This window comes from Triticum urartu, chromosome 7A, assembly GCF_056163025.1.
Source record: "Triticum urartu cultivar PI428250 chromosome 7A, HENAU_Tu73, whole genome shotgun sequence".
Taxonomy (NCBI): domain Eukaryota; kingdom Viridiplantae; phylum Streptophyta; class Magnoliopsida; order Poales; family Poaceae; genus Triticum; species Triticum urartu.
Genome location: NC_141879.1, coordinates 105,124,702 through 105,150,855, shown reverse-complemented (window position 1 = coordinate 105,150,855; position 26,154 = coordinate 105,124,702). Strand labels below are relative to the sequence as shown.

Below are 26,154 nucleotides of genomic sequence, written 5' to 3'. Positions count from 1 at the left end.
TCCAGGCGGCGTGAGTTGTGAAACTATTCCACATTTTCTTAAGTGTGTGCCAAATTCGTGACTCAAGTATTCTCCCCCACGATCTGATCGCAAGAACTTGATTTTTCTGTCGCATTGATTCTCAACCTCGCTCTGAAATTCCTTGAACTTTTTAAAGGTCTCAGACTTGTGTTTCATTAAGTAGACATACCCATATCCACTCAAGTCATCAGTGAGGGTGAGAACATAACGATAGCCACTGCGAGCCTCAACACTCATTGGACCGCACACATCAGTATGTATGATTTCCAATAAGTTGGTTGCTCGCTCCATTGTTCCTGAGAACTGAGTCTTGGTCATTTTACCCATGAGGCATGGTTCGCACGTGTCAAATGATTCATAACCAAGAGACTCCAAAAGTCCATCTGCATGGAGCTTCTTCATGCATTTGACACCTATGTGACCAAGGCGGCAGTGCCACAAGTATGTGGGACTATCATTATCAACCTTACATCTTTTGGCATTCACACTATGAATATGTGTAACATTACGCTCGAGATTCATTAAGAATAAACCATTCACCAACGGAGCATGACCATAAAACATATCTCTCATATAAATAGAACAACCATTATTCTCGGATTTAAATGAGTAGCCATCTCGAATTAAACGAGATCCTGATACAATGTTCATGCTCAAAGCTGGCACTAAATAACAATTATCGAGGTTTAAAACTAATCCCATAGGTAAATGTAGAGGCAGCGTGCCGACGGCGATCACATCGACCTTGGAACCATTTCCGACGCGCATCGTCACCTCATCCTTCGCCAGTCTCCGTTTATTCCGTAGCTCCTGCTTTGAGTTACAAATGTGAGCAACTGCACCGGTATCAAATACCCATGAGCTACTACGAGTACTGGTAAGGTACACATTAATTACATGTATATCACATATACCTTTAGTGTTGCCGACCTTCTTGTCCGCTAAGTATTTGGGGCAGTTCCGCTTCCAGTGACCACTTCCCTTGCAATAAAAACACTCAGTCTCGGGCTTGGGTCCATTCTTTAGCTTCTTCCCGGCAGCTTGCTTACCGGGCGCGACAACTCCCTTGCCGTCCTTCTTGAAGTTCTTCTTACCCTTGCCTTTCTTGAACTTAGTGGTTTTATTCACCATCAACACTTGATGTTCCTTTTTGATTTCCACCTTTGCTGATTTCAGCATTGAATATACCTCAGGAATGGTCTTTTCCATCCCTTGCATATTGAAGTTCATCACAAAGCTCTTGTAGCTCGGTGGAAGCGACTGAAGGATTCTGTCAATGACCGCGTCATCCGGGAGATTAACTCCTAGCTGAGTCAAGCGGTTATGCAACCCAGACATTTTGAGTATGTGCTCACTGACAGAACTATTTTCCTCCATCTTACAGCTGAAGAACTTGTTGGAGACTTCATATCTCTCGACCCGGGCATGAGCTTGGAAAACCATTTTCAGCTCTTCGAACATCTCATATGCTCCGTGTCTCTCAAAACGCTTTTGGAGCCCCGGCTCTAAGCTGTAAAGCATGCCACACTGAACGAGGGAGTAATCATCAGCACGTGACTGCCAAGCGTTCATAACGTCTTGGTTCTCTGGGACATGTGCGTTACCTAGTGGTGCTTTTAGGACATAATCTTTCTTGGCAGCTATGAGGATGATCCTCAGGTTCCGGACCCAATCCGTATAGTTGCTGCCATCATTTTCAGCTTGGTTTTCTCTAGGAACGCATTGAAGTTGAGGACAACGTGGGCCATTTGATCTACAAGACATATTGTAAAGATTTTAGACTAAGTTCATGATAATTAAGTTCATCTAATCAAATTATTCAATGAACTCCCACTCAGATAGACATCCCTCTAGTCATCTAAGTGAAACATGATCCGAGTCAACTAGGTCGTGTCCGATCATCACGTGAGACGGACTAGTCAACATCGGTGAACATCTTCATGTTGATCGTATCTTCTATACGACTCATGCTCGACCTTTTGGTCTTCTGTGTTCCGAGGCCATGTTTGTACATGCTAGGCTCGTCAAGTCAACCTAAGTGTATTGCGTGTGTAAATCTGGCTTACACCCGTTGTATTCGAACTTTAGAATCTATCACACCCGATCATCACGTGGTGCTTCAAAACAACGAACCTTCGCAACAGTGCGCAGTTAGGGGGAACACTTTCTTGAAATTATTACGGGGGGTCATCTTATTTAAGCTACCGTCGTTCTAAGCAAATAAGATGTAAAACATGATAAACATCACATGCAATCAATTAGTGACATGATATGGCCAATATCATTTGCTCCTTTTGATCTCCATCTTCGGGGCTCCATGATCATTGTTGTTGCAAGTTTTTACGTGGCTGCTATAGGTTTCTAGCAAGAACGTTTCTTACCTACGCCAAAACCACAACGTGAATTGCCAATTTCTATTTACCCTTCATAAGGACCCTGTTCATCGAATCCGATCCGACTAAAGTGGGAGAGACAGACACCCGCCAGCCACCTTATGCAACTAGTGCATGTTAATCGGTGGAACCAGTCTCACGTAAGCGTACGTGTAAGGTCGGTCCGGGCTGCTTCATCCCACAATGCCGCCGAATCAAGATAAGACTAGTAACGGCAAGATAATTGACAATATCGACGCCCACAACTGCGTTGTGTTCTACTCGTGCATAGAGACTACGCATAGACCTAGCTCATGATGCCACTGTTGGGGAACGTAGCAGAATTTTAAAATTTTCTACGCATCACCAAGATCAATCTATGGAGTCATCTAGCAACGAGGGAGAGAGGAGTGCATCTACATACCCTTGTAGATCGCGCACGGAAGTGTTCAAGAGAACGGGGTTGATGGAGTCGTACTCGACGTGATCCAAATCACCGATGACCAAGTGCCGAACGGACATCACCTCCGCGTTCAACACACGTACGGTTGGGAAGACGTCTCCTCCTTCTTGATCCAGCAAGGGGGAAGGAGAGGTTGATGAAGATCTAGCAGCACGACGGCGTGGTGGTGGATGCAGCAAGATCCCTGAAGGGCTTCGCCAAGCGCAAGCGGGGAGGAGAGGTGTTACGGAGGGAGAGGGAGGCGCCAAATGCAAGGGGTGCGGCTGCCCTCCCTCCCCCCTCTTTATATAGGGGCCTTGGGGGGGGCGGCCCTAGGAGATGAATCTCCAAGGGGGGCGGCGGCCAAGGGGCGGCTTCCCCCCAAGCCAAGTGGGGGGCGCCCCCACCCCTAGGGTTTCCCAACGCTAGGCGCAGGGGAGGCCCAAGGGGGGGCGCACCAGCCCACTAGGGGCTGGTTCCCCTCCCAATTCAGCCCATGGGGCCCTCCGGGATAGGTGGCCCCACCCGGTGGACCCCCGGGACCCTTCCGGTGGTCCCGGTACAATACTGGCCACCCCCAAAACCTTCCCGATGGCCGAAACTGGACTTCCTATATATAAATCTTTACCTCCGGACCATTCCTGAACTCCTCGTGACGTCCGGGATCTCATCCGGGACCCCGAGCAACTTTCGGGTTACTGCATACTAATATCTCTACAACCCTAGCATCACCGAACCTTAAGTGTGTAGACCCTACGGGTTCGGGAGACATGCAGACATGACCGAGATGCCTCTCCGGTCAATAACCAACAGCGGGATCTGGATACCCATGTTGGCTCCCACATGCTCCACGATGATCTCATCGGATGAACCACGATGTCGAGGATTCAATCAATCCGTATACAATTCCCTTTGTCAATCGGTACGTTACTTGCCCGAGATTCGATCGTCGGTACGTTACTTGCCCGAGATTCGATCGTCGGTAATGCATGATCCCGTGATCAACCACTTGGTCACATTGAGCTCATTATGATGATGCATTACCGAGTGGGCCCAGAGATACCTCTCCGTCATACGGAGTGACAAATCCCAGTCTCGATTCGTGCCAACCCAACAGACACTTTCGGAGATACCTGTAGTGTACCTTTATAGTCACCCAGTTACGTTGTGACGTTTGGCACACCCAAGGCACTCCTACGGTATCCGGGAGTTGCACAATCTCATGGTCTAAGGAAATGATACTTGACATTCGGAAAAGCTACATCAAACGAACTACACGATCTTTGAGCTATGCTTAGGATTGGGTCTTGTCCATCACATCATTCTCCTAATGATGTGATCCCGTTATCAATGACATCCAATGTCCATAGTCAGAAACCATGACTATCTTTTGATCAACGAGCTAGTCAACTAGAGGCTCACTAGGGACGTGTTATGGTCTATGTATTCACACATGTATTACGATTTCCGGATAACACAATTATAGCATGAATAATAGACAATTATCATGAACAAAGAAATATAATAATAACCATTTTATTATTGCCTCTAGGGCATATTTCCAACAAGGAGGAGGGGGGAGGCGGGAGCAGCGGCGAGGGATGGGGTTGGCCTTCGGCCGCCTCACGGGAGACAACGCGGAGGCGAGTCGCCAGCGTATCCTCTAAATTAGGTATTCATGCCTCAAATTAAGCCCATGGGCTATATGAAAAGAGAAAAGGACGTTTTTAAACCTTAGATTTGACGGATATATGCGCGCCTCATCAATGAATACTCCATCCGTTTCAAATTAAGTGACGTGATTGTTCTTTGGGAAAATGATGTCTCCATCGGTTACTCACTCGATTGGTTTCGTCAAATTTTAAGCTCCACGGCTCCAATTCGTCACGTATACATTGTACACGATGAACCAACCAACGGATCGATCTACGTGAAAAATCACAAAACTGGCCCTTTGGCCAAAATTCAGCACAAAATGAACCCTTTTTAAAAATATTTCACAAAATGGCCTTTCCTCATGGCGCCCGCACCTGGGGCGCCATGCTAGACATCATAACGCCCCGGTCAAGGGCACCATGCCGCGGCGCTGACCAGCCACGTCTGTACGCCTGGGCCCATCTGTGGTTGCATGACGCCCCAGGGGCGGGGGCGGAACCATGACGCCCTGGGTCGGGGCGCCATGCCCCTTCGATGAAAATATCCCCTTCTGTCGGGATTCCCTACAGAGCGAGACAGAGGGCTCTGTCTCTGTTCTTCCTCTCATCGCCCAGCCCGCCGCCCCTCACTTCCCTCCTCCGAATCCGCGGCCAAGAAGGACATATCGAAGGGGAAAACTGGTGGATCTTCTTCCCCTCCTAATCCTCTAGGTAATCCCCCAACTTTCTCCTCTTTTTATTGGTTAATTTTGTTGCATTGACCCCATGTGTAGAAACCCTAGTTCATCCCCTTTTTCAAAATTTGTTGATATTTGCATTTGTATTAGAAATGTATGGGTAGGGATATGCATTGTATGATTAGTATTTGGTACTTATAGTTGGTTTTTTTAGTTTTTATGTATTTGGTAGCAAATTTGACATAGAGAATAGAAGGTTGTGTGCATATTCACTTGTATGGATGATTTGGCTTAGGTGCAGATTTGTAGTTGTATGTATCCATTTGTTGTATGGATATGGATATTTGCAGCTGTATGTATGTTTATATTTCCATTATTCTGGATATTTAGAAATGAAACGGAGGCTTACGATGTACATTGTAATTATGTATGATGGCTTCTCTGATCCATCCATCGTACGATCTACTTCATCGTGCACTGTTCATGGCAGATGAAAGAAGGGTTTTTGATCAACTTCACTTGAGGTGTGGTGCAGTTCATGAGAAGATGGAATATGACGAGCGATACACGGAGTATATCCGGAAGACTGGGCTTCTCCCATTTGTCTCACTCGTGTCTCGTTCGATGCCGAAGATGAATCCTTGTGCGATCACGGCACTAGTTGACTGATGGCGCCCTGAGACACATACTTTCCACTTCTTTGCTGGAGAGATGACGGTGACTTTGCAGGATGTTACAATGATCACTGGACTACCTATCAAAGGAGAGCCTATTTGTTTTAGCACAGATTCAGAGGGATGGCGTGAGACTATGGTGGGACTCATTGGGAAGGAGCCGGGGGTGCAAGGGAAGTCCGCTGGTGCAAGTTATCATTGGATTGCCGAGAACTTTAGTAAGTGCCCGGATGATGTTGATGATGAAACGGTGCAACAGTATTGCAGGGCATACTTGTGGTATGTAGTCAGCTGGACTCTTTCTTGGATGGCACGGGCGTGAATGCTTCCTTTATGTGGTTAAAGTTGTTTGCTGGGTGGGAACATGGACTGAGTTGGGGTATGGCGGCACTAGCTTATTTGTATCGGCAGGTAACTAGTTTTACATAGTATCTTAACAATGTAGATATTTTATATGGTTTGTACTGACATATCTATTATTTGTGTGTAGTTGGACAAGGCTTGCCGTAGGGGCGTGAATCCAAAGAACACCGCCAAGGCAAAGGAAGCCAATATCGGTGGTCCCATGCTTCTCTTGTCGGTCTGGAGTTGGGAATGCTTGCCAGTTGGGCGGCCAACACCTGCGGGTCTTGGTTATGAGCCATGGGATGATCATGATGACCCGGACCGTATGCCTACATGGGCGTATAAGTGGGACAAGGTTGAAGGTTTTGTTGGCAATTCAAAGACCATGTATTTGCACTATTGCAATGAGCTCGACATCATGACCCCGGAGCAGGTTAGTTAGTTGAGTGTGTTGCCCCTTTGGTTTTCCAAAAATCATAGTAAGCATCTATTTTATTATTTGACGCTACAGGTGACCTAGGAGCCATACTGAACGGCAGGCAATATTGGCAGAAGTCTCACTTTCAAATTGAACCGAAAGTGTTATGAAGAAGCAAACCTATGGCGAATGCGTTGCCCATTGATTTGTTACTATGCCGTTGAGTTTCATCAGCCACAGCAGGTTATGACACAGTTTGACTTATATCAAGAGACCCCGCCAAAGTACAAGGACACTTCGATACATCTGCATAGGTAAATGCTTAATAGTACTTGAAGGTATTCTTTTCATTGTTTCATGCTATATCCAGGAGTACTTGAAGTATAAAGAAGTGGAATCGTGAGCATGACATGTATATCCAGGAGTTCAAGCACAAGATTAATAAGATTGAGCTCTCATTGCGTGAACCTATTTCTAAGCCTCCCCGCGGGCTTTCGATACGGAAGCATTCAACCACTATCTCGTGCACGCAAGGGGCATGGCGCCCTGAGCGGGGGCGTCATGACCATCAGCACGGCGCCCTGGCCTGGGGCGCCATGGTGGCATGCCCTGCCAACGTGGCAGGTCAGCGCTGACCAGTATGGCGCCCTTGACCAAGGCGTTATGGTACCTAGTATGGCGCCCCGGATGCGGGCGTCATGCGTGTAGGGCCATTTTATGAAATATTTTCAAAAAAGGGCAATTTTGTGCTAAACTTTGACCAAAGGACAGTTTTGTGATTTTTCACTCGATCTACTCTCCTTATAAAAACATGTCTGCAGACGTCTTCTGTGCCTGACAAGGTTCTTTTTAACAAGGTTAAGACCATGACAAGTGTGAGCACGTGTGGCTTGCGCCCCATTCCCCAAACCCCCAAAAGTCAGAAGCGTACGTCGTGCAACGAAGAAAGAAACCTGCAGGCAGGCTCCAGGCAGGCACGGTGCGGCGCACGCATCCACCAACCCAGGCCCAACCCAACCCAGCCCAACCACCCCGCCGCCCGGCCCATCCCGCCCACGAACGACCACGCCCACGTCACTAGCCGCGAAAAGAAAAACAAGCGGACTGGAACTGGAAGCCCGCCACTGAGGCGCCCCTATTCCCCATTCCTTCCCGCCGCCTCGCTCCCGTCCTGTCCTCCAGCCCTCCATGGCCCCATCCCGGCCGCCGACGGCGCTGGCGGGGGCTATGCTGACCGGCAGGGAGAGCCTGGTCCGCCTCATCGGCCGCCGCCGCCGCTCCCCTCTCCCCGCCACCCTCGCCACCGCGCTCCTCTCCCCCTCCCCCTCCACCCCCCACCAGGTCAGACCCCCAAACCCCAGACCACTCCCCGGTTGGTTCTCTTCCGTCCGCCGCTTAACGCTCCTCTTTTTTTCTCCAGGCCGACGACGTGGGTGAGGCGGCCGCTGCGGGCCCTTCTTCGTCGGGAGGGGGCGCCGGCGCGGAGCGGGTGGCCTGCCCCGTCTGCGGCGAGTTCATCCCCGGCTCGGACTACTGCGTCAACACCCACCTCGGTCCGTGCCCCCCTTCCACACATTCACACACTTCTCCGAACCCGCCAAATGCTCATTGAGTGCTCGTTTTGCTGGGCCGTGTTTAGTCCGAAATGTTCATTGCTTTCCGCTTTGACTAAATTGTGTAATGCCTAAATATCCAGCTACCTGCCCACTTCCTGATTGCAAGCTCATGTCGATGTGCTTCCCTGCTTGTGCAGTTGCACTTTATCACCCTCACGTGCTGCACTGTCATTTACAGTCAGTCACTGGCTTGACTTGAAGACAGGGGGAAAAAGCTGTCAGAAATTTTGACTTCACTATGTCTGTTGTCTCGGTTGATTTAGGATAATGGGTGACTAGTTCATGTAAAAATTTACTCCTAGTATATACTGGGATGCATACCAAGCATGTCCTACTTACCAATGCTATAATGTTCTGAAGACTTCTATTTTCATTTCACATGAACTGTGCAGATATATGCCTCTCCAGAGGAGCGAAACGAAAGTTAACACAGAGCAGCCTTCTCGATTTCAGATTCAGAAAAAAAACAACAGCTGATCCTACCCCAGAGATCTTGAACAACGGTGACGAGGCAGAAAACAAGGGACTGACGGATGGAGACGTATCTACCGACAGAGAATTTTCCTCCATGAATGGCGACACTGGAAGTCCCATGGATAGCGCAACTGCTTTATTAACTTGTTGCCTGCGTGGTTCACCTGGCATTTCTAAGACGCTCAATACATGTATACCTTCAAATGCTGGCTTGCCAATTATGAAGAACGCTGAAAATAACGATGCTGTCGAGAAGGCCTCTTCCTGCTCGTTTTCAGCAGCAACAACTTCTGTCAGTATTGATGCATGTCCAGATGTGGATTCTAGCACCACGGTAGCTGTTGACACTGTCATAGTGGGCCGGAGGTTCCGTGAAAGCTTTGAACTGCAAGAGGGCATGGGCATTACTGTCTTAAGAGACCCGCAGAATGCCAAGGACTCTGATGCTGTCAAGGTTTCCATCCTTTATGAATAAATTATATTTTCTGTTTACATCCCATTCATGTTTTTCCCCCTAATACCATGGATAGGTGCTTTATGCAGGGTCTGATTGCGGGCAGATGCTTGGATATTTGCCTCGAGAGCTGGCTAAAGTCTTGGCTCCTCTACTGGATACACATTTTATTGAATGCGAGGTGATTCCTTATTATATTGCTGAAGAAGTGTAATATGGCATACAGTTGTTAGGTCCTCAAGAGTTATATAGGCTACTCTCTTGTTGAATAACATTTTTTTTTTCTCGAGAAAACGCAAAAGACCTTTGCGTTTCATTACATTGAAAAGATAGGGAGTCGGTTACAGTCGTCGTAGGACGAATCAGTTGAATAACATATGCCGTCAACTTTACGCTGAATGATTAGTGATGAATAAACTAGCCTTGAGCACCTGTGGTAAGTTCTCTTAGAAATCTCACTCCATGCCATCTTAGTGAATGCCCACTGATGCTAAAAAGACGCAGTAAATTAACCCTGCATAGTCAGGCTTCAAGTATTAATTTGGATGCTCCACTTGGATAGAACAGCTTGAACATCATATATGATCTCTCTCTGTATATTTCTTCTCTCACATTTTAGCTAATTTTCTGCTAATTGACTATAAGCCTTAATATTTTCATACGGCCTGGCGCAGTGGTGGAGTACTCCCCACTTGTGCCAAGAGGTCCTGGGTTTGACAGTCAACACCCTCTCTGCATTGCACTGGGCAGGGGTAAGGCTTGCCTCGTATAATATTTCCCCAGACCCCACCTGGTGTGGGAGCTTGTAGCACTGGGTCTGTCCTTTTCATACCCAGCAGTTGTAAGGAAGGTCTAGCGCATCTCCTGTTCTGCGTTAATTTGAGCCGCGAGCTATGTCACCATGTTAATGACTTTAGGTGGTTGCCTTGTGTCTGTAATTTAAGCTGTTTTCTCAGTAGTCGGTCTCAACGAGTTTTCTCAGACAGGCAGTTTAGGGTATTTCTCTCAAACTGTAGGCACATCGCCACTGTTTTAATCAGGATTCCAACAAAGTTCATATGTTCATATACAAGCTCCCACCTAAAACTCTTTTGTATGAAACCTACTCTACCCGTAGAGAAAGTTCAGTTTGAATAAAGGTTTGTAGGATCGGGAGGTACATTGCCTAACTAAATCCCTGGAAAGGACTGAACCGACTTCATATCCATTTATACTCAGGGCAAGCAGCCCTTCAAGTCACTGGAAGCCCACGGTAGCTGTGAAAGTAGTTAAGTAGAATAACACATATACTCTGGTGTAAACAGATGCTTAATCAGAAGTAACACTCTCTTTAAGCCTGAAAGTTTGCTTTGATAGTTTTTATTGAGATTAATTCCCTTAAACCGGCAAGGCTAGGGAAAAAAATCTGGTGGTGACTTCGGTGTCAGCTTTTCTGATGCCATCGATTTTGGTGGCAGTAATTTTTTTATTGTGTTTGCTATAGGAAGGTCGTGAGGTTTTTGCTGCAACTTCGAGCATCGCTTTTTGGCAGATTTTTTTTTTGTATCAAGTGGATAACCATCCAACTCCTGATTGCTTACTTTCCTATTTTGTTAGGGATTTGTGGCTGGTTTGCCTGAACAACAGCTTGACAATGTGCCCATCCAACTAACTTGTAAGAAATGTGAAAATGACAATCAGAATTATGAAGATCTGAGATACCAACAATCCTTGTGGGAAAATTTTCTTGGTGTTGTTAGAAATGGAAATTTCCAGCAACCTAGCAGTGCAAGATACCAGGCAAATTTCAATATGATGCTATTGGATGTTATGACCAACCATACACACCTTTTCAGTGATACGGAAACATCATTTTTAGGTTGTTTATTTTATTTCCTTCCCATTCCATCTTATGATCAAGAAATCTTAATGACAAAGTATATGTTTTAACATCCAATAGGATCTTTTAAGTCGTTATCGAACGATGGCCAAAGGCTTTTTGTGAAGATTTACACTCGAAAAGGTTAGCTCCTGATGTCCATAATGTCGATTGATAGGTAAAATGTTGAATTGGCTCCATTCATGTTTATAGTGCTAACGACTTAAGTTTAGTGCATGTATTACTTTTAGTAGGTTAAGAACAATGGAGCCATTTATTAAGCAAACATAACTTTGCATTTGACTAACTGAATTTCTTGCAGGGCCATGGTTTCGGTTGAGCAGCATTTCGTATCGTGAGATATCAGATGTTGAGCATGCAGCCATGGAGTTGAAGTGTAATAACCTAGCCCTACTCATTTTCTGTTACTAGCATGTTGCCATTCTTTAGGTATTTGAACTGGAAGTTCTTTTTTATAGTGGCAGGTTATGTAGACATGTTTTCTTGCACCGATGTTCCATTTGAACATGATATGAAAGAGATTCTCAATGTGCTAAGTGTTCCTGAAATGAAGGAAATCCTAAAGGAGCTCCCTAAGGTTTCAATCTTATCTTCAACTCCTTTCTTATTGTGCAAAAGTATGTTGTTTCCCTTTTCCAACCCAATCATTTTCCTATTGTCGTTTAGAATCACCATTTGTTCATGTTGCTACTTAGGGAAGTTATACAATACTTTAGGATTGGCAGTAGCACATCTATATGTATAAAAAAGGACAGACCCAATGCTAGAAGCTCCCACACCAGGGGAAGGATTATACGAGGCAAACCTTACTCCTGCACTATATCTATACCAATATAAAAAGACCCAAACGGCAGATCCAACTAATCTTGGCCATCAAACCATGTCAATCTAGTGACCTACATGGCTCTAATGTTGAGCGCCTGACATGTTTAGCATGCAATTAATATCATACCTAATATAAACGTCACTGTTAACTACCTGATTAAAACACAATTAATATCCTACCTAATATCAAGTGGGCAATTAACGTCCTACTTAATACCAACGTGCATTGCACGTACAGGATTACTAGTTTATTTAATACCAGTATGGCAGCATATCAGTGCGAACTTGGTAGTGGTGCTGTTGATCTACATTGCATCCACACATCCGGATTCACATATACTCACACAATAGCATGTCAGTGATGGCACAGCCATGATAATGCATAACCTGCAAAATAACTAAGACCTATGATCTGGCAATAAATAGAATATCAGTCATTTATCCATAATGTTTGCCTACCAACGCTCAGAGAAAATGATGTGGGTATACACCTACACCTTTTCCTTTAAATATGCCCAACAACTTCTGAGTATGATACGTGGTAGCACATAATGTACACCAATGAAAGATAGATATTTAGAAACATGTAATCTTGCTCTAATTGATAGAGGAAAAGCCTGAGAACATGTATTAGCATCGTTGTGTTACATTGTAACTACCACCCATACCTTATTTCAAGTGTTCTATTCAATTTTAGGTTTCCATCAGAAGTTGTTACAATCACCACAAGTCTCGAGGCATTGTTAACACAGTGTTTCTATGCAAGAATACAAACATCACATTTCTATATATTGAAAAATAAAATAAATATCGGAAAACTGATTGGTATTTTGATCAACTACCAGCTACTGCGAGTTGTTTTTCTCTCTGCGCTAACTTGCAGTTGATTTCTATACTCAACCTGGTTTTCTCAATGAATATCACATTCATTTATTTTGCTTCCCAGGATAACACAAACTGCACCCGTCGACATGAGCTTCTTAGCACCCTTCTCTCTATGTACAATAATGGAACCTGGTAAAGGCTCTTTCCTTGTTTCATTCAGTCATTCTTGGACATTATGGCCTTGTAAGCAAAATCACCTCCTGATGCAGCACAGTGCTTCCAAAGCGAATTTTTAAATGGACAGGAACCTGTATAAGAGTCTCCAATATGGCTGATGAACTTCTGTGGCTTGTTCAGGTGAATATAGATCTTGCTTAAACTGTTTATCCTATTTACAGTATTATTCCATCCAACAGTCTGATGATCGAGAACAACCATGCAGAGGCTATTTTTTCTAAACGGTGATCAAGATCTGTCATCCTTTCTATTAGTGGATCTTGGTCTGGTGAAATTCCCAGACTACACATGCAGCGTTGTTCATCGCATTTTTCAAGAAAGAAATGATTTACTTGAGTATGAAGAGGTGAACTTTTCATTTCTTTCTAAAAAACAGAAGCATAACCTGCCAATCTGCATGTGTGTTTAACATCTTATGTTTCAAATAGGCAATTCGAGTGGCACAGTTCATGGATGAATCTCTTGATAATGATAACATGGAATTAGTGTCAAGATGCACTGATTTGTCTGAGAATCGACTATGCACTTCGTTAAAAGAAGAAGATAGCAGTTTAGCTGATTCTCCTCCATCATTCTATTCATGCTTTTCATCTACCTGGATCTATTCCAAAATACTCACACTAGGTGTCTCTGTTTACGAACGCGAACGCAGGTAAGTTGTGATAAACTTATGGATCAATTCAACTGATATTGGCATGAATATATGTGTTCCATTCAATTTTGATTGAACTGGAACCCTTGACTATACTATTTCTTGGTTCTGTGGACATGTCTTCTGGTCTGCTGTACGCATAATTGGGTGCTTTAGTTCTCTTACAGCTGTCAGATATTGAGTTGCACTATTTAAAAGAAAAGATATTCTCTTGCATACACTTCGACTAGGCAGGCTGTAAAGTTTCATCTTGTATGCAAATTATAGATTAATGTAAAGTTTTGAACTGAAGCTCAGTTTTTTTCATGAAGAAACCTAATCTTCTCAGGAATATATGAATGCATTCACAGGAGGGATCATTTCCTTTTTTTGTTGAAACTTATAATTTTAAAGAGCTTTTGAGTGTGCTTTTCACGCAGTACCTATCTTAATAATTTTTGGGGAACTAGATATCACGCTGACTCTATTCTGCAGGTATGCAGATGCAATAAGGACTCTAAAGATACTACTTAGTAAAGTTGCTTCTGGTAGACGGCGAGGATATTGGACACTGAGATTATCTATTGATTTGGAGCATATGGGTCGCCCTAATGAGAGCCTTTCAATAGCTGAAGGAGGAGTGACCGATCCATGGATCCGTGCTGGGCCAAAGATTGCACTGCAGAAGAGAGTTCTGCGATTAGGCAAACCTCCACGGCGCTGGAAAGTTCCCAGTTATGCTGATTCTCTTAAGAGAAACATAAAAGAGGTATATATGTATATCACTCTGATGGTCAGTCAGGAGAAAGTTTTTTTGTGTCTGTCTACTGGATTGAGGTGGTAACATGGAAATGCTAAATAATCTATCATTGGGATACATCACACGTTTTTTGTTACCAGGTGAACATCGAAGGAAGGCCATTAAATTGTGAAATAGGAGCAAAGAATGTGTTTTATGGCTATGATGGTGACCGTTGTGGGGTAGAGCAATTAGCTTTGCAGTATTATGCTGACGAGGGAGGTGGCTGGCAAGGTACCCATTCAGAAGGTGGCATATGGATGACAATCTTTGGCCTTCTAATGTGGGATGTAATATTCTCAGAAGTATCCGATGTTTTCCATTCTAAATTTCAGGTACTTGACTTACAGACCAATTTTTTTTGGTTTGCATAACAATGTGCATTTTGTCAGCATGTTGCAACGACTATGCTTTTGATACTGGTACTGCTTGCACGTTTGAGTTGACGGTGAATGCTGTTTTTTCATCATGGTCTTTTACTTGGCTTCCTTGTAATCATTATAGCTTGATTCGGGTGTTCTCTTGCAGACGGCCCCTCTTGATTTTGAAACAGATGACTTCTACAAGTCAAGAAAGGACCTTATAGAAGCACAGTTGAAAAGGATACAAGATGGAATGGCCGAAGAGATGCTTATCAGCTCCTGGGAGCTACATCAAGGGACATCCTGCAGGGGTGTCAATTGGGACCGGCATCCAATGGCCGATGTACGGGCTGTCGTTGCGGGCGTTGGTGGGCATCGCTTGGCATTACTTCTCCGGCATCTAGCCCTCGATTACAGGAGCTGGTCCAGCGGGATGCCTGATCTGCTGCTATGGCGTTTCCTGGATGAACGAGGTGGTGCTGAAGCTAAACTTGTGGAGGTCAAAGGACCAAAGGATCAGCTCTCTGAGCAGCAACGTGCTTGGATTTTTGTCCTGATGGATTTCGGGTTTGATGTGGAAGTTTGCAAAGTGAGCCTAGTTTCTAAGCAGCGATAGGCTCCCTTTATACAAAATGTATTGATATTTGCATTGATCTATTGCAAATGTATTGAAACAACAGACCAAAAGCTGTAACATGTAAAAGAAACACTGTTCTTGATATTTGCATTGATGTTTATATGGTGTCATTCTAACAAAACTATCGTCGGATCTCTAAAAGCTCAGAACCGAGAAATGCCTGGATTAATTTGATCTGATGATGAAATATGCAGAAAACTAGAAATATAAGTATACTTGTAGCCGCACTAGAGTTGATAGTTCAATACTAGAAATATAAGGCCCTGTTCGGTAATGGTCTGCTCCCAGAATCTGTGGAGTGGGTTAATGGCAACTCCACCATTTTAAACTACAGCTCCGCCAACTCCGCTCCGCGAGTTGTGGAGCGAAGCGTTGCCGAACAGCCCCTAAGTATACTCATAACCACACTAAGTGAGTGAAAGAATGATATCAGAGATCAGACAAACTGGTAAACACGATCAGGTACTAAAAACTGCCACAAAAGAAAAAGCGATACTGATAACACTCATATTATATTCAAAAGGAGCCGAGGTTTGATGAACAACAAAATCATGCCATTAGGGGAGCAATGACAGAAGTTTCAGTCATTGGCATGATCATAGGTACATCGATATGCAACTTCTCGACTTGGAAAAAGGGATGACAACTGGGCCGCTTGATGCTGATCAGACACTTCAATCCCTTCTGCTTTGATGTCCAAAATGTAGGCCACAACCAACAGGTTATAGCTGGACAAGTACGCGCTGTGGTATAAGGGTCGTAATAAGTTAACCATGCATCCTCTGGGGCAGTAGCTGCGCCTGATCTTAACCTTTATACGAATATGCTGTTAAATGCCTCTTCCAGTGCTCTTCGCCTGCCTAACTCAGCAGTCCAACCACCTGCCCGAGCTCCTCTCTCCGCACGTAGTCGCATGGTCTCCTCATCATATCCATGTAGAGGATCGGATGAACCACCGATTGGCTGCGGAGCGTTTCCTGTCGGACGAGGCTGATTCAACCCACCAGGAACCGCGGCAGGTGCATACTGGCCTTGAACTCCTGCTCCACCACTAATACCCTGGGAGGTTCCAGCCGCCTGTTACATTGACATTTGCACAACAAAAATACAAGAATCACTTCAGATAGATTAAAACACAATGCTTCAACTTTCAGTAGTACAGAACAGAAATCATTGGAAAGCTGAAGAGGACTCAAGCTCTTTATGGTTTACAGGTAAATATGCACGTAGTCAATGTGGAGTAAATAAAATAACTGAATATAATAAGCGACTAGAAAATCAGGGCACAAAGTTAACATGATAATAGCCTGTTGATGATTAGACAACTACACAACCATATCTAAAGTTGCAATACCTCTACGCAAAATTTGTTTGAAGACAGGATGATAAATTGGGGACGAAATGCAAATTCACTGCAAACTGAAAAATGCTAGTGGAATATCCAGCTTGCTAAAGTAGACCATTCCATCACAAACCAGCTAGCATATTTCATCCAGATTTAGACTTTCACAATATTTGACAGATATCTGATATGGGCATTATGTTGTAAGATTTAAAAAGTTGGCACTTAAAAAATGAGCATTTCACTGATACCATTTTTTAAACAAAATTGTCAGTTCTAATATTTGACAACTATTAAGTAAGTGTAGAACAAAAACACTGAACATTCCCATACATGAAGGCTTGTAATTACACAAAGCTGATGGAACAGGACATATGAAGTGTATCATAGACTGCGAACATCAACTAACCGTATCAGTGGGGCCAGCCTTTACAGTGACCATTCTGCTCGCTTTAAGCGCCGCGGCAAGATCTTCAGCCTGCACATCAGCCAGAAAACTCTCAATCAGGGCCGACAAGCCTTATCACAAAAACACCATTTTACTGAATTTGTACTGAATGTATGTATGTAAGAACAGCATACCCTCTTAGCTCGCGACAAGTATATCTGCTCAGCATTCTCCTGCTGATACCTGGCAATCCTCGCCTCGATCGCCTCCACGTCGATTCCTTCGATCAGGTTGAATGCTTGAAAAGACACAAAATTCGAAGCAGCGATCAAAATCCTGCCAACTGCTGCATCCAAGAACGAGCGGCATACGAACAGGGATGGAGGGACAACTCACTCATATCCTCCACCTCCTCCAGGTAATCGTTGTAGTCTTTCAGCGACGGGAAGTGCTCCCGCGTCTTGTTGAATCTGCGCCGGCATCCACAGAAAAGGAATCAGCCCTAGCAGCTTCGACAGCGGAAATTTGTGCAGAGGAACCAGAGGAGAGGGAGGGAGGGAGCGCGCACATACATGCTGGACATCCTCCGGCGGAGGGTCATCTCCTTGGCCCACGCATTCCCGCCGCCGCCCCCCACCACCACCATCTCGCCCTCGCCGCCGCCGACCGGACCGCGAGATCGGCTGCCCTGGAGTCGCGCCGCGGTAAGTGGGCTAGGGTTCGTTACCGGAAGCAAAGCAGAAGGGGAGAGGCGGAGGCCCGTGTATGCTATATTGAGAAACGCGAGGGCCGTTTGGCGAAAAGGGCAGGCGATCGCGGATGTGGGCCGCCCGATCTTGATCGGACGGCGGTGAGGAGCGCGTGCCCGTGCTTGTAGCCTTGGATCCTCTTTTGCCCCCTGGCCACGTCACGGACTGACAGACCCCATGGCGCTCCCGCTCCGACTCCTCGGCCGCATCGGCGGCGGCGGCCGCCGGGCCCGCCTCCCGCCGCCGCTCGCCGCCCTCGCCCACCTCTCCGCCGCCTCGCCCCACCGAGGCCCCACCCACGAGCCGCCCTCTCCTGCTCCCCCGCTCCATTTCCCCTCTCCTGTCCCCCCTTTCGCCGTGCCCGCGCGGGGCTTCTCCTGGTACACCCGCTCCGCCGCCAGCCCCGCTCCCCCCGCGGCCCCGGAGTTTCCGGCCGACGAGGGCGCGGACGCCGAGAAGGAAGGGGTTGTTTACTTTGACGATGCGAGCACCGTCGATTACGGTGAAGAGCTCGCCGCCGCGGCAGATGGCGCGGCGGATGCCGCCGTCGGAGTGGCCGCTGGCGGCAATGGAGGCGGCCTGTCGGGGTTCGCTATGGACTCGTTGATCGGCGTCCTCGACGGCTTCCATAATCTCACTGGTCTGCCATGGTAGGCATTGTGCGGTGGAAGGCTCGTCAGTTTTCCGTCACTGTTGTTATTGCTGCTGCTGCTGCTACCATAGCCGGTGTTAAGTTGAACTTAGTTGTGAATATAACTGCTGATTTTCATTGCAGGTGGATAACAATCTCCGCCTCCACCGTGGCCATGCGGCTAATCATACTCCCCACCCTGATAGTACAACTTCAGAAGACTGCTAAAATCGGCCAACTTTTTCGAAAATGTATGTTCCGCCAGCTTCTCACTTTACTTTCTTGTGTTCAAATGTTTGGTGTGCATTGACTTGCTAGTGCCGACAGAATACCCGATTCAGCAGACCACTGTTGTTTTATCTTTCATAAAATTATTCTTAAATCGCTGGATTCATATAGCATTTACCAACTGGTAAACTTAATTTGTGGGGAATGCCCCTTCCAGAGCCTATTCTATTCTTGAAATCGAAATGTTCATCGTAGCTGAGCCTCCCAGAGTCTATTCTATTCCTGTCTGATTGAATTCAGGTTGTTTACATTTTCTGTTTCTGTTTCTGTTTATGTGTCTCTGATTTTACTCTCATATATCTCCTTTTAAAGTGCCCCCTCCATTGCCCCCTCCTCTATCAGGAAGGAGTTATCGTGACCAATACTCTCTTTTCCAGAAGAAAAGGCGAGAGCTTGGTTGCCCCTCCTTTCTTTGGAATTTTGCCTACTTTTCAGTTCAGGTAATGATACAAATCTTGTGATAAAATCTTCTACGATTCACACTGTTTGAGAATAGATAACATTGCAATTGATTTTCCAAAGAGCCCCTTATATGTTTCTTGTTCCTAATCTCCTTTCCCTCCTATTCGTTGTTTCAAAAGCAATTAAAAGAGCATTCAACACCAACTAATTCTGCACTTTCTTGTTATCATCTCTTCACTCAGCTGTTTGGTCGTATATGCAGTTCCCTTGCTTTATACTGTGGATGGCAAGCATCCGGAGTATGTGCCTCAGTAATCACCCTGGATTAGATAATGTATGTTCAAGGTATCTCTGTACCCAATTATCTTTTATCACATTCCATCTAATATTCCTAAGCTTCTTTAAAAGAGTATTCGTCTGTGAAGGTATGGTGTTGTAATCATACATTTGTTTCAATGCATATTCTATGTTGTATAGGCATTCATGAACTATGCTCACTTGAGTAGTTTTTTATCGGGAGAATGCAAAAGACTTGTGTTTCATTTCATTGGAAACAAATCACTTGAATAGTTTTGCAGCTTAAATTTCCATTACAGAGATGATGATTCATATGCAGCAGCATTTTTTTTAATTTCGTTCATGATCCAACGGATGTAAATTATATGAGAGCAAAGTTTGGCATTCACACCAACTTAACTACTAATGTCTGTAATTCACATTTAAACGAAGGAAAGTTGATGAGCTGAACTCAAAAAGCACATAACTGATAAGTGATGCAATTTGATATTTTTTGTATCATGTAGGAAATTTTAAGAAATTTGCTTAACATTGGCATTGTTTCTTGTGGCAAAGGAGAGAAATTTCTTGCATCTTCATTAATAAGATACATCGTGTAGTGGAAAATGTTCAAGGTTTCGGGTTCTTTTGTCTGTGATATAAATATCCATATTTGACAAGTTAATTTTGATTTCAAGCGATCTATATATATATAATATTCTGTTGGTTTTTCTTGACAATTACACAGGGTGGTATTCTGTGGTTTAATAACTTGACCGAGTTTCCACATGGTGCTTTAGGTCCTGTTTTTCCTATCTTAGTTGCTGGGCTCCATTATTTAAATGTCCAGGTACTCTACTGTTTTGTATCGAGTTTTTTTGTGTGTGTAAGATTTCTCTTGCTATTTCCCCCCTTTTTAGTTAGTTACCTGTTATTGCCTGGCCAACACACAGTTGTAAAAGGCGAATGCCAAATATGGGTTAAGTTACACAAAATTGATATCATTGAATTTGTAATCAACAATACCTTTTATGATATCAGTTTTATGAAATATGAACAGTATTATACTTGAAAATTGCAGTCAAAATTTTAAATTGGGGAGTCGAAATGTGCCCAACAATTTGAAACGGAGGGACTATGTGTTGTCTTACGTCGTGTGATCATTAATTTCAATGTCTGGACACATCTGTTAGTAATTTTCTCTTGAAAAGAGGTTGGCATGTCTTGGAATATTGGACATTCAGGTTTACAAGTCCAACTGCTATACCTGGGAGTCGTAGGTTGGAACTCATCACATGAGTGTGAATTAAGATATTGCAATTAGGGCTTTAACTAGTTTTGAGCCGATTAGAAGTTGGTGTTTTTTTTTGTTGGTTGCTAATGACCATCTGTCTCTTAGTGGAGGGACCATGATATCAAAGTTTGAGCTATCAGTCCATCTGTCAATTAACCTAACACTAGAGTAGCAATCTTTCTTTTCTGTTTCCTGATGAAATCACTTCTCTTGATTTAATCACAAAATATCTTCTGATGAGAGTTTATATGCTAGATCTCTTCTGATGAGAGTTGAAAGGTTGTCTGTTCTTTTCATTGCTAACTGGATGATAACACTACTTTATATATTCAATGAAGCTAGGACTTGCTCCAGTTTGCAGTAAACTATCTTTGACTTTGTTTTCTTGCCTTCCTCAGATTTCCTTCCAGAAAAGCCAGGCAAAGCACTACCCCGGAGTTTTAGGTTTATTAGCAAAGGCATGTTTCTCAAACCAATGGCATATTTGATACAGTTTGCTAGTTGTCACAAGTTACCTGTAAATTACTCGCATAATTGGCATATTGCCAATATCTTGTGTAAAGAGCATGAATGGTTGGCAGCTCACTCGGCAAAGTACATATTTTCATTAGAATTGTTTCAGTAAGTAGCACTGGATGGATTTGTGCACATATGGGGTTAGTTGGTCAGTACTACCAAGAGCACATTCCACATGTTTTCTGAGTGTAACTAGATTGCACAAGGTTGAATATTTGGTCCTCCTCTTTCAAATGACATATTTTTTTAACTGTATGATGAATGGTATACTGTTATTCACTTAAAAAATGTTGTACTGTTATAGGCATGCTAATGTTGCTGTTGCTGAGCTGCTATGCTGACTTTGTTTGGTGAAAGTTCCAGTGTTGGCCTTGCTATCTGCAATATGACATTCATTTTTTATTTAAGAAAACCTGCTCAATAACATTTGAATGCCCATGAATTTTATTCCAGAATGATCTTATGTGTATCTTCACTCTTATGTTGTGAAAATATTTCTATCTTGCTTGCAGTACTACAAGATTTACCTTGATATTCTGGCTATTCCTTTGTTTCTTATCGCATATGTGGTCCCTCAGGTCAGTTCCTTCCAATTTGCTTAGACATATTAATTCTGCAAATTAGATAGTTATATCTTTCTTCTCTATTTCGAGGACAATTTCTGCCCCACATTACGATCTTTTCAGTGCACAGTACTGAAAAGTACCTGCACTTATCCCTGTTTGCGCTGTCCTAGCAAACTGCATTGTATTGGATAATTTATTAAAGATACTGCAATTGGAGGGGGAAGCATATCATATTGAAATTTTAACGGCTCGAGTTGTTTGAAGTAATCAAAGTTCTCGGGGCAGAGCTTTAAGCTAATATTAGGAATGATGTTGTTGTACTAAGAGTTCAATAGAAGGTGATTTTTATTATCTTAAACGTAATCATGCAACATCATCCAACAGACTGGAAGAAGAATCATTATTTAGTGCAAATTTTGTTTCATTCAGGTCACATTCAGATGATAGTGATGCATTTTATTTACTCAAATTCTCTTTGATTGGCAGGGGAGCCTGGTCTACTGGACTACCAATGGTTTATTTCACGTAGCTCAGGTCAGCTGAAGTTTTTCATTCTTGCAATGGAAGCCATTTCTTTGTTAACTTTGGATATTGCTGCACCAGTTTTTCTAAGAACTCCATGCTTACATATATGTATATATTTGATGTATGCAAGTAATGCATTTTAAGGCCCACCAGTTCTTTTACGTTTTTTTTTCTAGAGTTGGAAATATAATTATGTGGCATGGACTAATTTTACATATTATGTAGAAAAGGGAGAACATGGGTCATAACAGATCTGGTAGAGTAATGCAAGGAATGCTTTTAAGGCCCACCAGTTCTCTCTTTTGTTTTTGCCAGCTTGCTGTTAGTCCAGTATATGTTCTAGTATCAGTGATTTTGGCATGTGTACATAGTTAAAAAGGACAGACCCAGTGCATAGAAGCTCCCATACAAGGTGGGGTCTGGGGAGGGATTATAGGAACCTAGTCTTACCCCTGCAAAGTGCAATGCAGAGAGGCTGATTCGAACCCAGGACCTCTTGGCACAAGTGGGGAGGACTTCACCACTGCGACAGGCCTGCCCTCTAATGTGTACATAGTTATGCTGTAGAATTTTATATTTCTGTTCCAATAGTCAATAAAATGGCCAGGTAGTTTCAAATATGTTTTACTTAAACAAACTTAACTGTGCAGTTGACAGTATGTATTTTGCTTTTGCATTGCATTCTAATTTTTTAAATGATTAAAATGCAGCAATTGTCCCTCAGAAATGATATTGTCTGCAAGATGTTGGGATTGCCTGATACTGGAGCTCTCGCTGGTAATACATCGCCAAAATCTCTTCACGAGGGTCAGAAGATAATGCAGGTAAAACCATCTGAAGGTTTAAATGTTGTAGACATGCACAGTTCTTATTATATTTATATGCATCATGTGCAGTTGCCGTCATGCTAATCTAACTATTGATTTGGTAATTTTCCATCCTGTTCCATCTCAGCTAGAACAAATTATTGCATTTTTTTAGTATATACCTGTTTTGTTGCTGCAGTTTGGTTTATTCTCTTATAATATAACTTGCAGCGGTGGTCCCTTGGAGATTCTCGCATGCAATCGAAATTGGAATCGTCTACAACTCCAAAGTTTATGTTTGAGGATAGTAAAATAATGGATGAAAATGTATCTGCTGAGTCCAGTTCACCTGAGGAGCTTCTTCAAGTATGGATGACTGGAATCTATAGAATCTTTGTCATGGAATATTATTTTATCATTAATTCTGAAGCATATATCTGTATTTTTTCTGATAGCAAGCGTTACAATATTTGGGAACTGGCTGCCAAGATCAAGCTGTTCCACTTATCAGGTATAATTTGTATCTGTTTGCCTTTTTGGTTCATCTGCAAACAGTACAAGTTGATGAACAATCTTTTACTACAGAACAGCAATAGAGAAAAACCCAGATCTACATATAGCTTTGATTGGAATGGGGCAAACCTTGTTCTCAAATAAGTTGTTTGCTGAAGCCTCAGTGTGTTTTGAACATGCTATACCGAAGGTATGTTGTAACCTCATATGTTCTTTGGTACTTTGTTGGTTATGGATTGATGTAATATAACACACAGTAAGATTTACTGCTTTCTGTTGTGTAGATTGAAGAACAAGATCCTCTTCTTGTGCTTGCGTACTTTAGTGCGGGTCTTTCACGTAAAAATCAGGTAGAGTATCCGTTCACCTGTTTTTAAGCCATTAGATTAGAAATAGCAGTGAATAACATAAGCGCCTCCATCATCACTTCCCATTGTAGGGCGATAAGGAGGCGGCAATCAAGCTCCTGCAAAGACTAACAGAGCTCAAGGAACCAGAACAAGTGATGAACAAAGCATGCTATTTCCAAGGCTTTATTGCTCTAGGAAGGTAACTAAACCCTTTTCAGATCATTTTATCAATGTAAGCTTACAACTTGAGTAGTCTCCACTCTTCTGAGTATTGATCGCGGCAAAATGAGCTAGGAACACTTGCCAGTTCCCCATTTTGTATTGCATCTTTTTTGTGTCTTATAAGTTATAAGTAGCAGGAGCGTGCGGGCGTACATAAGTTCACTGTTGTGTTTGGTTTGAACACTTGGTATACGTAGGTTGTGTTGTAGTGTCAGCTGCATGTAGCCAATTTAGTAAAGCAGTTAGTCCACTGTTATTCAGGTTATCTGCTTGTAGTGAACTTATGAAACTTAGTTTAACTCCACTACTAGTTACCCAACACAAAGATTAGAGCATCACCAAGCCGCACAAAAAGCTGCTCCAACAGATGATGTAGATGCAAAATTGTTTTTTACTCGAGATTTGCTCTTGATGTAATTATGTAAAATAGGACACCAAGTGATGCAAATTTGCATCACTTGGGCCGCTCGAGCAAAACATGCGCAGCCCCAACTGCCGCGTGGAACCTTCCCGCTGAGCTCCCGCCGCCCTCCTGCCGCCGTCAGACCCCATGGACGCCTCTTCAGACCTCGCGACTGCCAACGCTGCTCCGGCGCACCTCATCATGGCCGCCTCCACAGTGATGTAAATTTTACATCATCTGTTGGAGTTGGGAAGTTTTTGGTGATGTAAATTTTACTCGAAGCACAATTTAGTGATGTATTTTACATCATCTGTTGGAGATGCTCTTACAGTGTGCTTACTAGACGAGGCTTGCATGGGAGGTATGCATGGGCTGAATTTACCACTCCAACCAGTTGGTCACTCTCTCACACGCACTCTGTAAGCAACGTATTATGCATGTGTATACGATGAGCGGAGAAAAGGCTGCACAGGGCTAGAATGGGAGGGGGTGACTTAATGCCATCTCTGGTAGTTGGACTAGCATGTGCACCGTCCGAAACAAAAAGGGTGCAGAAATATTTGCGCCCTGTAAAATATGAAATTGACTTATTATATTATTTCACCCCTTGGTTTTGGAAGAGAAACCTAATTGCTATGTACTCCCTCCGTTCCTAAATACTTGTCTTTCTAGACATTTCAAATGACTACTACATATGGATGTATGTAGACATATTTTAGAGTGTAGATTCACTCATTTTGCTCCGTATGTAGTCACTTGTTGAAATGCCTAGAAAGACAAGTATTTAGGAACGGAGGGAGTAGTAGCTGAAGTCACTGACATTTGTTTGCAGTATACTATCAAATGAAGGACGGAAATCTGAGGCTGCGAAATACCTGCGAGCGGCTACTGCTTATGATCCAGGTGTTGAGAGATTTCTGAAGGAATGTGAGGAAGCAATGGAAGATCAATCAAGTCAGCAGAGCACCAAGCCACCAGACTTGAAAGGACCGTAAGACACGATACAATATATGTACTGTTTCCACAAGTTTTGATCGGCAGTTTAACTGTGTTTTCCTACTCGGCAAGTTCAGTTTCATCCTTGGAGTACTTTTAGAAGGTGTTTGAAACCGGATAGCGTCAGTTGCCTAATAAACCCTGAATCCCTTGGAAGTATTGGGATAATATAGGCGCTTCAAATTTTGTAGGGTAACTATACGCGGCACAGATGTAGCCAGAGATTGTATTATTATCATAGACATTGGGGTATTATATATTTTTGCATGGATGTTCTTGGTATCCCAGCCACAAACTATAATGAATCTGTAACAGAGATAACCTGGAATCAGCTGCTAAATGAGTTGAATATGTGTCGAGAGGATGCTTTTCCTTCACAATGCATGCTGACATGTCAGACCAGTAGCTCCCAGTCTCAGATGAACCGCACACAAAAAATTGTGAACAATATGTTCATATTGTGTGACATGGCACATCATATTACCAATACAGTTAAAGATACTGGTCCAGTAATACCAAATCCTTAACGAGCCCTTCATTCTGT

At 43.6% G+C, this 26,154-nt stretch overlaps 3 protein-coding genes across 3 annotated transcripts; 2 read left to right on the top strand and 1 right to left on the bottom strand.

Moving 5' to 3' along the window:
* Positions 1–7,723: 7,723 nt before the first annotated feature.
* LOC125523549 (zinc ion binding/nucleic acid binding/hydrolase) lies at positions 7,724–15,429 on the top strand. Its single transcript, XM_048688576.2, has 15 exons — positions 7,724–7,945; positions 8,025–8,157; positions 8,613–9,148; positions 9,225–9,329; positions 10,745–11,006; positions 11,088–11,150; positions 11,329–11,403; positions 11,486–11,604; positions 12,799–12,869; positions 12,947–13,034; positions 13,120–13,260; positions 13,343–13,566; positions 14,041–14,314; positions 14,446–14,679; positions 14,873–15,429. Exons 1-15 carry the CDS (start codon positions 7,793–7,795, stop codon positions 15,320–15,322), a joined length of 2,928 nt encoding a protein of 975 aa, XP_048544533.1. The 5' UTR covers positions 7,724–7,792; the 3' UTR covers positions 15,323–15,429.
* A 407-nt stretch (positions 15,430–15,836) lies between these two features.
* On the bottom strand, positions 15,837–17,839 carry LOC125523551 (cyclin-dependent kinase-activating kinase assembly factor-related / CDK-activating kinase assembly factor-like protein). The gene is made up of 5 exons (XM_048688578.2): positions 17,646–17,839; positions 17,470–17,543; positions 17,268–17,371; positions 17,095–17,163; positions 15,837–16,420 (listed from the first exon to the last, which is right to left on the bottom strand). Exons 1-5 carry the CDS (start codon positions 17,717–17,719, stop codon positions 16,157–16,159), a joined length of 585 nt encoding a protein of 194 aa, XP_048544535.1. The 5' UTR covers positions 17,720–17,839; the 3' UTR covers positions 15,837–16,156.
* Positions 17,840–17,973: 134 nt separating this feature from the next.
* LOC125523550 (ALBINO3-like protein 2, chloroplastic) lies at positions 17,974–25,941 on the top strand. Its single transcript, XM_048688577.2, has 15 exons — positions 17,974–18,472; positions 18,598–18,704; positions 19,054–19,181; positions 19,406–19,477; positions 20,168–20,269; positions 21,112–21,171; positions 21,742–21,807; positions 22,282–22,329; positions 23,031–23,144; positions 23,358–23,492; positions 23,582–23,637; positions 23,712–23,829; positions 23,924–23,989; positions 24,079–24,188; positions 25,447–25,941. Exons 1-15 carry the CDS (start codon positions 18,000–18,002, stop codon positions 25,607–25,609), a joined length of 1,818 nt encoding a protein of 605 aa, XP_048544534.1. The 5' UTR covers positions 17,974–17,999; the 3' UTR covers positions 25,610–25,941.
* Positions 25,942–26,154: the final 213 nt, after the last annotated feature.